We start from the raw sequence: 14,429 nt of genomic DNA on the forward strand, positions 1-14,429 counted from the left end.
CAGAAACATAATTTCAATTTTAAATTTTTCAAGGGGTCGTATACATAAAAAGAAAAAAAAATGGAAAAAATTAACTTTTTATTGCAGACCACGTGTGTTAAAACTTCCAACTAGAGAAACGTAAATCCGGTTCTGAGAAGTCATTCCCAAAAAATTGCACACAGTATTTTTTAAATGCAATATTAGATGTTTGACTTTGCAATTTTCAGTGTTTATCATCCACAATTGAGAGTGTGTGGCTGACACATTGCGAAACGTAAATCAAATATAAAGTTGTAAAAATTCTGTAATTGGCAAAATAATTGTCAAACAATGTAATTCCTGAATTAAAAAAAAAAATGTTTGAATTCATTCCATTTGTGCGCAGTAGCTAAAAATGGCAACTTCTGAGCCAACGAAAACTTGCCAACACAGCGATAAGTTGCCATAACCTAGGGATTTTACATAGTTAATATCTCGATAAATAGTGCATTTAACCACTTCACGTACAAGCTTTGGCAAAAAAATTTGGATTATCTCTAATTAACGAAATCAGCGATAAAATTGGTAACCTTGTCCTAACCTAACCACACGTTAGTGAAAGGAAGAAGGGGGCGGGAAGAAAAAAATATATAAAAAGAAAAAGTATAACAGATAAGATAAGTTTTTTAGTCGTCTTTTCACCTTGACGTGTTTCCTTTTCTCTCTTACATGTATATACGATACACTATATATATGTGAAAAAAATCATCAACAGGACTATAGAAAGAAAGAAGGGAAGGAAAAAGCAACTTCCGTGGAAAATAGGGCTACCATAAAGTTTCGCAATGTTGAAGAGCGAGGAAAGAAACCACAGAGAATTTGTTTGGATTTATTCCACTGGCGTTTGGATGTAGCCCGTTTTCATAAACAGATTAGAAATATTAAGTTTTTTTTTGCTAATGACTTTTGAGAGCGGGAATTTGAGAGCTAGAACATTTCAGTAATTGAAAATTTTAGCACATGGGCATTGTATAGAAAGTTAATTAATTTTTTTTATGTATACCCCCCCCCTTCATACAAATTCTGAAAATTTAAGTAACTGTACGTCATTTGAAAACTTTTTGTGGTTTGAAAGTACGTTTCTTAAGTCAATGATTGCAGAGATATCTGCTGTGCAACCAATTTGGGACAGAAAACATTGTGGTGTGACCAATGATCATGACAGAAGCAATCCCTGAAAGAAGTCTTGCTCTTTGGAGAAAAGTAGCACTCTTTTCCGCTCAGAAGAGATCGAGCCCTTGAATCATCTCGAAGAAGGTCCTCTGTCTTGCGCGGCGTCGTTCTGGCCAGGTGCGAATAAGTGAGCGATACCGAGATCGTCGTCGTTCCCTTCATTGGAAAGCAAGTTCAGGATCGTGTCCGACAGGTTGTGGTTCTCTTCGGCCAGTTCGTCGACTTCTTTGATCTTGCGGACACCGCCGCAGTCTATCATCTCGTTCTTGATGGTTTCGTAGTCCTCCCCGGCCATCACCAAGACCTTGAAGATCGACCGGAGGACTGCTTTGTAAACTTGGGGATCTTGATTCAGCATCAGGTTGCACAGAGATGGGACAATACCGTGGTTGACGAGATAGGACACTAGTTGGCTATCGCCGTTATCCAGCAAGTCGCGGATAGCGTACGTCGCTTTCGCCTGAACACCCTGATTTTTGGTCAGGTATATGATCTGCGGGACTATCCCTTCGTCTACGATCCGCTGTATGTGATCGGGAGCCTTCTTGACTATATCGGACAGGAGACCCAGAGTTTCTTCAACGATCCTCGGATCCTTGTGCATAAGAAGTGCCGAGATATACGACAAGATATTTTCATCGAGTAGATAACCCACCTTTTCTGGCTCCGTAGCCGCAATATTACGCGCAACTGCCAAGACCGTTTCAAGCACCCTTTCTTCTTGGTGAGAAAGAAGCCGGACTAAACTAGGGACCAAATCGCAGTCGACGAGCATCTGAATTCTCTCGACGTCACTGTCGTGACTGATGCTGGACAGTGCAGTCACGGATCGGAAAACGATTTCCGCGTCATCATGGCTGATCAGTGCGCTCAATATTGGCACTAATTCCGCGATCACGTCCGCTGGTAAGGGGAAATCGCCGTCTTCGCACAGGCTGCAGATAGCCAAGGCCACGAGTTGCAAGAGAGAAGTCGGAGTGTCTGGTCCGACCACGGTCCTCAGAACGTACACGATACCCAGACTGACAGCGACGTCTCTGAACTCGAGACTGGTGGAGATTACGTATGCGAGAGCGAGAAGACTCTGCTCCCTCATTTCCTCGTGGGCAACCAGTCCTTCGCGGTCGATACCCGACTGAGGCATGTAAGTCACTAGTTCGATGAGTCGAGGCATCGCGTTAGCGTCGACAACTGCCCTGGCGTGTTCGGTAGTCGCTGATGCGATATTCGCCAACGCGGCAGCTGCCTCGGCCTGTAGGGCCACGTTGTCATATTTTTCTAGACACGAGACGAGAAACTGCATCATTCCGGAATCGTCCATAGCTTTCGCCGGTACGAAACACCACTGGAGGTTCTTGGCTTCTTCGGCAGCGGCCAAGACGCTTTGCTCATTGTCGTTCGCCAATAACGATATGATGCGATCTATTGCGTCGGAAGGGTGCAGCGGCGCGTTCCCGGGGACGCCGTCGTCGTCGTCGTCAACAAGCATATCGCTCCTGAAATCGATTCGTTCAGCAACTTTTCCGTCTAAACTAGTGTCAACATTCTTCGATCACTGAACAGGATAAGGCTTCCTTTGTTTTGACTATGATACCGTAGACTCTCGACCGATTCAGTTATTTATTTGCTGACCATTTCATCTGGAAAAAAAAAAAAAAAATACGGGAAATTGGGATTCAAAATACTTGAAAATACCGAGCATTGCAAATTATCGCCACAAAAAAAAAAAGTTGTCAATTATCACTAAACCACTAATGTCATGAAATGGAGCACTTCTGCAGATCGCAGTGTATTAAATTCTCTTCAATGGTCGGAACTGCATGTATTCCCAGTCAAGAAAAACTGTTTTATTCTATCATTGTCAAGCCCAGATGCAGTCGACGCTTGATATAATGACTATCCCCCTCCCTTTGTCCCGTCGAAAATGGACGTTATATTGGGAGGGTTGTTATATCGAATGTAAAACGTATATGACAGCCGTTCAATTAAAACATTTGGGACGTACCCTACAGGTCGTTGTACTGGAATATGCACTATAACATGGGGTCGTTATAACGAGCGTCGACTGTATTTTGTAAGTCTGATTTTTTTTCCATGGAGAACATTTTCTCTCCCCCTACCTAGGATGGGTGCACAGTGGTTAGACACAAATAGACAAGACAGATATAGATAAGCCTAATCATTGTTATACCGGTTAATTAGACCGTTCCGCTATACCAGTTGAACACGTCATACAATGCGAACAAAAATGGCTAAGATTGTCTAAAGCTGTCTCGTCCTGTCTAACCGGTGCATGGGCGGAGATACGAGGAGTGGGGGGGGGCATTGTCCCCTCTCCTCAATGTCAGAGACGGCTGATACAGTCGACGCTTGTTATAGCGACCGTTCCACTACAACGACCGGTAGGATAAGTCGCAAATGTTTTCATTGAACAACTATCATATATGTTTTACTTTAGATATAAATGATCCTTCCAAGATACCGTCCGTTTTTGATGGGACAAAGGGGGTCGTTATATCGAGCGTCTCGAGTGTATAATGTATATTCATACATATATGAGTTGACGTCATGATCATCATGACCCCCCCCCCCTACAGCTTTCATCATCGTGCCCTCCTCCCCCTCAGCCTTTCAAGTCTATCTCCGCTTATTAACTGGTGTGCATCCAGCCTTACTTTACAACTGCTGAAAATCAGGGGTGAAAGACTATTACTTCATTGCTATACTTTAATAAAAAACATATGAAATTTTTTTTGACAAGGCGTTCAATGATTTTTGTGCTATGCCTGCCGGTTAAAAGGGGGAGACGGTTACCACTTAACATGACATATACAGTAGAACTTGCTGAATTCTGACCTGGTTCATCTGAACTTTCGATATAATTCGAACTTTTACTTGAGTTTACAATCACGTACAACTACTCACGTTTCTCCGACTTGACAAGTTGCGTCATCGGTATTTCTTGACAGGAATCCTGGACGAGAAGATTACATTACATACAACAAGGCAGTAATCATGACTAGAATTGACACCGTAATGACAATGAATATCACGAGGGACGACACACAATTGCCTTCAAACAAAAAAAAAACAGTATCATAATCAATTTGTTTGAAGTATGCACTTAGGGCCGTACGAAAAAATGTTATTCTAACGCGTAAGAACAAAGAAGATATTCATTTAATGAGATATTACTCCTCCTTTAGCGTGTGTAATAAGCGAGGAAAAAAAATTGAAATTATATGGGGGAAACGTTAAGACGTTAAAATATTGCGGAAGATTCACTCAAGACGTCAATATGAGGATACCTGTTATTTCCACACAACTAATTTACCATTCTAAAGATGTCTATCAAATTTCACAATTTGTCTTTTATACTGACAGATTTAAAAATTGGTTTCGGTTTTTCAAGTTTTCTTGCCCAATCTAGAAAATACAAACCCACGTGTTACTTGATATCTACACTACACATTGCCAAAAGCCTGTGTCCTTTTTTCTTGAATTTCTAGAAAAATATTGCGAAAATCGTTCTGAAATTTCGGTCACGTGAACCCTATGCTTGTACTCATAATTTCCAGTGAAAATTTAGTCACGAGTGCATTTAGAGGACAGACAAAAAATTAAGTAAGAAAAAAAGATTTTTGGTCAAGTCGAACAAAAACAACAACTGCAAATGATTTGTAAGTTTCACAAAATATTGTACTGACTTTGTGCAATACTTGTGTGAGTTTTCGTGAGAATAGCACGTATGTTCACGAAGATATAAAGGTTTTCTATAAAAATTCAAATTTTCATTGCGAGTTTTCAACCAATTTTTATGAAATTCATAGAGAATCTGGCACAATACATATATAAGATACCACGGAAGGAAATTTAGAAATTTAACAATTCATCATTTGATGAGATATAAGCATTTTTGGTGAATGATTTTAATTGCGCATGCGCATTAAATGTATATTTTATTTTTTTCATGATTTGGTTGCCGGACACATAGTGCGCGTCCGAGTGGCGCCGTGTAATATGCTCGTCTTCCACTATGAAGGTGTCAGGCCATCACCTTCTAAAGCAGAAGATGCACGATTCTCTAGCTAAAGATGGCGTTGGTCAGGCCCGTCATTTGTGGGGGGGGGGGGGGGTCAGGGGATGCCTGCTGCTGGTTGGCTTGTGGCTTGGTGTGGGTGGTTTGCTGGTCTTGGATGTCATTTGGTTTTTCCACCGTGGCCCACGTCTCCTGAGACGGACCAGCTTATATCCCCTAGCGGGACAGAGCGGGGGTCACGGTTGTTCTGGTGGTGGGGTCAGGGGGCCGTTGGCACCCCCACCTGGCTTTTACGTATATATATATATATATATAATTATAAATACATTAAGTACATGTTTTTTGCATTCGAATCCGGGCACAGAACGTAAGAAGCAAGTTCTTTACCTACCGAGCCTGCAGCGACCACCGATGTGGATGGAGTCTTCATTCCCCACCCAACTTCTCTGGCTGGAAAATGCCGGAGATGGTGTGCGGTAAAGTAGATATGTAGAACAAAACTTACATAGAAATTCCAGTTGAATGTCGTGTGAATTCAGAAAGATATTACACAATATCATGAGCTGTAATTTAAGTTACTGGTTGAGAGTACCTGGATGATAAGGAATTTCTTCCATGGTATTGGAAACGAAATTGATATTTTGATTGTATATATATATATCAAAAATATAGATTACACTTTATTTCTAATTTTTTCCCATGCATCCCCGGGGCGCTTATAAACAATCCCTACATTTCTAGCTACGTTGTAGAAATTTAGCGCATCGTGATTGGCCGAAATGAGTGATGAACCATTACGTCACTCATGGTGAAATTTTTGCTTTCGACGTTTAACGATACATACATTTAATTCTCCTTCAGTCCGACATCCACCGTTGGAGTAATGGTTATAGTACGAAACTCACGTACCGAAGGTTGTTTTCCCGTCCTTCCATCTTTGCTGTCATTTAGTGATTTACCAAAAAATGTTTCCATTTTTGTTTGTGATTTAATCAAATGCGGTTCACGTGTATCGAGAAGACAATAATAACGGCTCGCGAAGCTGGGACCAGCTATCATTCACTGATTCAATAAAAAGTACTTTAATTGTTCGTTAATGAACTTTGAAATTCAGTTTCGCCCAAAACTCCGCCTCTCGTGACGTCTTGCTAGTTTTTTTGCTCGCAGTAACCAATCGCCGGCGTGCTAATGCTCTCTGTGTTACTAAGAGAGTATGGATTGGAATTACGCATTCGGGGCAGTTGCTGTGTTTTTTTGTAAGCCGATAACCCTGTTTGAAAGTCTCGCCACAGAGGGCGACAGAAACTCAACGATATAACCATTCAATCACCACACTGCACTCAATTAACTTCTGTAATATAAGATGGCGGCCCTAACAAATCTGATACAACACTATGTTATAATGATAATGTTGTATGTGAATTTTTAGTGGTGCCATGTATATTACAAATTCTGAGCGAAGTGTGATGTTTGGATAGTTGCACCGTTGTAGGCCTGTTGCTCTCTGTGGTGAGACTTTTTAACGGGGAGATCGGCTCGCATTCGCGCCTCGAAGTTGAGACCACAGAAAGCCAACTTCAGCCGACCACCACTGTGGCAGCTGTGTGATTAGTTACATAGATCATTGCTATACTATAGCAATTATAATGCTACTACAGCGATTATTCAAGAAGTTATGGCTCAGCATCCACTCTTGTCGAATGTCGGCCCTCTTCCATCCTGAGGGTACCCCCGGAAGATATACATAGAGTACTTACTATGTTCAAAGCCATACAGACCACAGCAAATACTATTCATATCCAGTGAGGTCTTAACGCATGAGCCCACCGGGCATGGGCCTCAGGATAATGACATCTGGATACAATTTTTGAGAGTGAGTATGTAAATTGGTTAGTGTGTATTTCTAGCTAGGTATAGGGCCTAAGGAAAACTATTTTGCCCACGGGTGTATGATGCTCTAAAGACGGCTTTTACACACCCACATTTCTCTTTTATATGTCCTATTGAAGACTCAAGTTATGACACCAAAATTGTTCCTGTTTCATACTGTTGGCGTACTGTAGACATAAACCTGTCCCATGTAACCACGGCTCCAAGACATGGTCCCTTCTTATGTATATATTTGCCACCATCTTCATAATATATATAGAGGAAATTTGTTCGAACCCCTGAATATTTTCAAGTTCTCCCGATATTTTCAATAACTTTACACCTATGACTGTTGAACCCATTGTTTGACTTTCTTGTTGCATAACAATGTATGTATGCTATTATATGCGCATGTTACACAAGGTCTGGATTATTGACTCGCTTGCAAATGCTGGTATACGTTTGCGCTCATAGAGTCTGCTATTGGTCGTTCTCGTTTGAGATATCTTGCGTTTGAAACTATGGTTTCGGTGATTATCGGTGCTTCTTGTAAGCCCGTATGTGCAGCCCTTCAGTATAGGCGGCTGGCACCTTTCGTCGGTGCTGATCTTGAGTGCGCGGATGGGACTGCGAGCCGACTGTTCGAGTCTCCTCCTGGACCATCCAATGCGCCTCCGATCAGTCTCTGGTTCGAGCCTCCGAATCTCCAGTGTGTGATTCGTGAGCAGCTCTTGAGGAACCAGCGTAGGCGCTCGTGGCGCCCTAGCCCATCCCCTCTGGAAAGCGCCCCTCTTCTTCCTCGTGATCCATCTCCAACGCCTGCGCCGAGTTATTTCGCCGATCAGCCGATCTCTGCCGTCGAGCAGGAGCTGATCAACATCGCTCTTCGTCGGAGCATGAGGACTCGCTGCGGGATCGTTGACGAGGAAGTCGAGGCAGAGGAAGCAGCCGAGATCGAATGGCTTCTTTCGAAACACGCAGGTGGGCAGCCCCCGGTCATTGGTGGTGACGTCACCGGGTCCAGGGCTCGACCCAAGCGTAAGCTGTGTGCTTGGGCGCGGCGCTTTGCCAGAGCGGTTTGGAGGTGTTTCCTCTGTTGCCGCTCTGGGCCCCAATGAAAGAAGAGCCTCGATCGACTGCGCAGGATGATGACGGAAATAGGCCTACTGGGGAAACCCGCCGTATACAAAAGGGGTTAACGCGCCTGGCACCATACCTCTCAGGTGGTGTGGAAAATGGTGCAGAGTCTCTCCAAATTTGGTTTTCGAAAAATTTCCATTGTTTCGTATGTTTACATGTAAGGCAGGTCGTCCACTAGAAGCTAGCAGGAGCGAAAAAAAGAGCTCTATATGACTTTTCTGCATACACACTCGACTTGTTTTCACTCCTTGCCGCTTCTAGTGGACGACCGGCTTGAAATTCAAATCGCAATAACTGCATCGATTGAAGAAGTTTGCCCGCATGAACTCGCGGTGCATTTCGCTCACCAGGAATTCGTACGACGCAGATGGCATCGAAATGGTAAGTGGCTAAACACTCTCCTTCATGCTGCTTTATTTTTCGCACGAGAAAATTCAACATCAATCAGATTTTCAATATAGAAAGTCTGATTGATGTATATATGAATGCGCGTTTCGATAAGAGATATTCAACGTAATATAGTTCCATATTCGAGCCAATGGCCGAACTCAGGCAGGTGCGAAGGGTGCGATTGCACTAGGCATCAAAATATTATGAGCGCTGAAACGGTAGTTTATTGCATTGATTACGTATAAACGAACTCAGAGCTCAGCAGAGCGAAAATATGTGAGTGCAAGACACGGCGACGGGAACATCAACGTAAAGAGTTGATTGATGACCCATTGGCCGACATATGGTGGTCGAGTGGTTATAGTGACGGACTCGCGATGCGAGGATCCGGGTTCGAACCCCACAGTGGTGGTCGGCTGAAGTTGGTTTTCTGTGGTTCCCAACTTCAAGGCGCAAATGCGAGCCGATCTCCCCGTTAAAAAGTCTCGCCACAGAGAGCAACAGTCCTACAACGAAAAATCATTCAATCATAACACTTCACTCATAGTTTGAAAAACTGGTGGCAGATGGCAGCACTACACATAACAAGCATTACAGAGAAACAAAAAAACTCCATGCCAGGTTTCACTACACGTACACGCACATTCCCGCATGTACCGATTCGTTGGGGGTTCCGCGGGGGGTTGTGGGCGGGGTGCATGTGTGGTATAGCAGTAGTAGGTAGGGCTCGTAGGTAGGGTAAAAAAGGGCTCGGGGATCCATGATGTTCTTAAGTCAGCCACCTCGTTGGGCAATTTGCCTGTTGTGGTGTTGTATTTGTATTTGTATATCTGACGGCCGACAACTACGACCGCGCCTTCTGTGCTTGGAGCTCCGAGATTCAAAAGGCTACCTAGGCAAAACATACCCCGAGAGGGCCCCCCCCCTCTTACGGAAATGACTGATATTTACGGAATCACATGGTTAAGCCTGTTTATTGTACTATCGGTTTTATTCCTCCACCATCGAAACAGCAGTTTTTCCTTCGGAAAAAATCTCTGTCTACGGTCCTGTTCCCAGGTGCGCTAGTTGTTACTTCAAAGATTCTTCTGCCTCTGGGCAGCCAATACCATGTCCACGATAGCAACACTGGATACTTTGTAAACAGTATGCCAGGATTCAAGTCGCGAGTGTGCGCGCAAGACCACTACAGTAGGCTCTGTTCCTTCTGCCTACTCGAAGCTACCATGAGCGAAAACAAGTCGCGGAACAAGTCAGCTATATGTGCAAGGTTACTATAACGGTCATTGCGCAGACAAGCGACTTGTTTTCGCTTGTATTAGCTTCCAGTGGACAGAGGCAATTGGAATATCGCGCAAACTCATCGTCCTCTATCTTAGCGCAGCAAAACCAGTTTTTTGTTCAGAGTGACTTGGGTGTAGCAATCAACAATGCTGATGTCACACTTCACACAAAGATAGCGGATAAGTCAGCTTAGAGTTTCGAAAGACCTAGACTGGCCTGAAAATGTCGCGCACCCCCTGATAAAAATGGAGTTCACCCTATCGCAGTATCCTCCCTTGTGATAATGATATTTTACCTCCTGTGACCTATGGAGACAGAACTATGGCTATATACGATGATGTCCTCATTTATCCTTTCCCGTATCATCCTCTTGTTGGGACAGTGCCGTTTAATCCTCAGGTGATAAATATCAGTTCAGTTTCATCCACTTCATCTCCCCCCTCCCCCGTTCTTATGTTAACGTTTCAAAAATTGCGGTACGGAGTGGAATATTTTTTGAGTGAAGAACACCGGTACATGCCCATCATTAGAAGAGGAGCACCTATGTCAAGGGAAGGGGGAGGGGTGTTGCTAAACCTTTAGAAAAGTGTGGGGTCCCTTCATTAATTCGATAACACGTCGCTGGAAATGTAAGTGCCCTGGAACTGTGCCGCATGTCACTCAAGTGATCTGGAATTATGCCGCGGGTCACTTGTGTCAACTTTAAATAAACCGCGGGTCACTTATGTCACTTGGAAATGTGGTGCGGGGGGCACACCAGGGACTTAAGTGATGTGAAAACGGGTAGCTTAAGTTCTTTGGAACTGTACCGCAGGCCACTTGAACGCTTTGTAAATACGCCACGGCCACTCGAGTGATTAAGTATTGACGGCCGCGTTCTACATACATCAGATGACTCCGAGGACCACATTTCGGCCTTGGGCCATGCGCTTGGCATGTATGACATATGTATTCATATGCTTAAACTATAACCAACATAAATGATGAATGTTTAAAACGGGTATCCACCTCACGAATACAGAATCAGGCACATTAAGGGCACACTTAGTCATTTAAAAAGAGCACTATGGTGCTCGCGAATCGTCATCGGCAGGCAATTTCAGACCAACCAGACTCTGCCGCAGGAATATATAAATTTGGACTTATGAAGTCTTTTACTCTTTGCCTTCAGAGTGGGCGGGGAGTAGCGAAGAAAGAAAAGGAGCCGAAAATGCCGTAACTAGGAGTCGGGATCAGAGTCAAAAAGAAAAAGAATTCGATTCTGCCACTCCCTACTTTGTATAAGTCTATGGTATCATGAGTGCGGTGTTATTTTCTTCTGAAATTTACAGCCCGTGGGAACTGCCCCTTTCGCGCAATGACTAAGCTCGGACCGTGCTCAGGTTGAAATAGGGTTACCAAACGTCCTTTTTTTGATGTTATTTCAAGCGTCCTCCTACCAGGGGCGGATCTAGAGTCCGCTGTTGGAAGGAAAGATTTTACAAATTGTGTGGATGGGGTGACTATACGTCCTGTATTTTTCGGGACAGTCCCGGTTTTTTTGAAAAAAAAAAGCCTCGGTTTTTAGGCGAGGTTTTCTTGAATTTGTTATTTAATCAAAAATGTGCTGATACAGGTAATTTTCGACGGCTTTATTGAATGCAATATTATCATATAGAAGAACAGAAAATTTTTTCACGAATTATCGCATTTTGCTTGGGCTCCCCCTCCCCATAGATCCGCTGCTGACTCCTTACGTTTCGGAGAATTCGCCATTTTATCCTCTTTTTCAGGTTTCCGGAATTACTTTTCTTAGGAATTTTTTTCCACTTTGAAACATATCTCTCTCTTAATTGACGTGAATGTTTTCCTATTGACCAATAGCCGTCGAAATTTCCAGAATTTTTTATGCTTTTGCTTTTTTTTTAGCGGTTTTATGTCCTAGTTGGAAAAATTATTGTAGAGGGCCGTTCTCTCAAGTGTTACGTCAGCAAATTTTTAGCCATTTTGGCCCCCCCCCCTTCCTACCTTGTCAGCAAAATTTCATCAGCTCTGCCCCCCCCCTCCCACTTCCTAACGCATATTGATGGGATCAGAGACATACGCGGAGGGGGGGGGGGCAATTTCTGTGCTATTTGAAGGCTAAGAACTCACAATTTCTTTTTAAGTAATCCATTGCGACCTACTCCCAAAGCCATAGACCGCGGAGCAAATGTGGTCCGGGGTTTCATGTGGTCTGCCCCGAAACTTGATTTTGTAATAATGAACTAAGCGGCACACACTTACAGATCGCTTGTCATCCGTGGCGCAATTCCAGACCATTTAAGCGGCCCGTGGAATATTCTCAGATCACTTAAGTATCCCACGACACAATTCCAGAACACTCAAGTGATTCGTGGCACATTTAGAGATCCCTTGATTGACATGTAGCACAGTTTTAGAGCACTTAAGTGACTTCCCAGTGCGGTTCTACATCACTCAAGTTACCCGCAGATTCCCTGATTACTCAAGTAATCTGCAGGCATAATTACAAATCACTCGAGCGATGAGTAGCATAGTTCCAGATTACTTAATAAGGCATCCCAGTAGGAATCTGAGGACAGCGATGATTTTTCACTCATGAGATCACACCCACTGTATATTTTGCCACTAAATTACTTATACAGGAATCTGTCCAAGTGATTCTGTATCTAGCAAAGTAAATCAGCAACGATGTTCTTCCTTGAGGAGGACATGTCCTCTTTTTTTATGTCAAATCAAGCTTCCTCCACGATTCAGAAAATTCTCCCTTTTGTCCTCCTTTTTAGGGGTTTCCGGAATTATTTTTCTTTTTTTCTTGCAGATTTTTCCCCCTTCACTTTGAAACATATTCTTCATAACTTCATTGATAATAACATGATCATAACATGTAACATGATCATAACATGTAACATGATCATAAACATAACTTCCTTGATATGAGTATTTTCGTGGTTTTTTTTCCACACGCATTCACCAATAGCCGTCGAAATTCCCTGAATTTTTTCTGTTTCTTTAGCGGTTCTGTTTTAGAGTTGGGGAAAATTATCATTGTGGCCGGTTTTATTGATCGGAATAGAAGCGCCATCTATTGTGGAAATCGGTATAAGTGATGTCTAGGGTGATGTCACAAGGGTGAGCACGCAGGCATCCTTTTCAGTTTTCCCGAATCACCTTCCTTTTTACTTATTAGGGTTACCTGCACAATCGCCTTACCTGATCCGAAGACAGAATGGAGGACCTCTACGCACGCATCCTCAGTGACGTCACAAATCTCAATTCCCAAATAGATGGCGTCACTATTGCGACCTATAAAACCAGCCACAACAATAATTTTTCCCAATTCTAAAACAGAACGGCTAAAGAAACAGAAAATATTCTGGGGATTTCGACGGCTATTGGTGAATGCATGAGGGGAAAAAAACACGAAAACACTCATAGGAAATGAAGAAACGTATGCTTCAAAGTGGAGAAAAAAATTTTCTCCAGAAAAAAATTAAACATAATTCCGGAAACCTGAAAAAGGAAGGCAAAAAGGTGAATTTTCGGAAAAGTAGGAGGACGCTTGAAATGACATTGACCGTGAACAAGTGATACAGAGCGCGAGATCAAATTATATTTAAATTTTAGATCTACATCTCCTTCATCAATGGTTGGTAATACCAGTAATTAGACGTTAATTAGGAAAGTGCCTCAATCCTTGTCCGACTCTGTTCTAGTGTCGGATTTGATTGGACGTGCGTGATCATAGACGCAAAATCAGGCTTTTCTTCCTTGTAACCTTTTGCATGTGGCTTTGGCGCTATTTTTTTTTTCAAGCAACTGTGACGTCATAGAAACGTCACAGTACACTAAGACGCCTTCATATTAAGACGCCTTCATATACGTGTATTAAGGAGTTCTACAGTACACCGCGAGGCTACCGTAACTTTTGATCCATTTGGCGCCACCATATTTCCTAGCGACATTTAATAATGGATATTCTAAATTTAACTCCACTTCGGCAGCCAGGATTGATGTAGTGGGAAGTTCACGCGACGCTTAAAACGAAGGTTATGAGTTCGATTCCCTTCGTAACCATTCAATTTTTTTTTCTAACATCTCCGTTTGAAAAGTTTAATTTCTTATTACATTTAATTTTTTTCTTTTAACCGTTGCACGGGATAAATATGATTTATTATATTATAATTCACCACAAATTGTCAGATGCACGGGAATGAGGCAAGGGCGTCGGAAGCGTTTCGAATCTGTGGGTGCCCATCTTGAGATTCATGTAGGAAATTTCGATTTTTGAATCAATTCTGTGGGTGCTCGGACCCATTCTACAAACTTCCGTGGGTGCTCGAGCACCCACAGCACCCCCGGCTCCGACGCCACTGGAATGGGGGGGGGTGTTCCCAAACAGCGAACTTGACGATACAGGGGAATGGGGGACCACCCCCGTATAATAAGTTATTGTTTATTGAATCACTAAAAAATGTTTTCATTTTTTTTTCTGATTTAATCCAAATGTGGT

At 43.0% G+C, this 14,429-nt stretch overlaps 1 protein-coding gene across 1 annotated transcript; it reads right to left on the reverse strand.

Annotated features, from left to right (window-relative positions):
- Positions 1 to 1,264: 1,264 nt before the first annotated feature.
- Positions 1,265 to 2,683, reverse strand: LOC149064752 (importin subunit alpha-3-like). Its single transcript, XM_089254626.1, has one exon. The coding sequence runs from the start codon at positions 2,681 to 2,683 to the stop codon at positions 1,265 to 1,267; it is 1,419 nt and encodes a 472-aa protein (XP_089110752.1).
- Positions 2,684 to 14,429: the final 11,746 nt, after the last annotated feature.

This window comes from Pholcus phalangioides, unplaced genomic scaffold (assembly GCF_987345545.1).
Source record: "Pholcus phalangioides strain wild (caught in Gottingen) unplaced genomic scaffold, Ppha-v1.0 ptg000042l_1, whole genome shotgun sequence".
NCBI lineage: Eukaryota > Metazoa > Arthropoda > Arachnida > Araneae > Pholcidae > Pholcus > Pholcus phalangioides.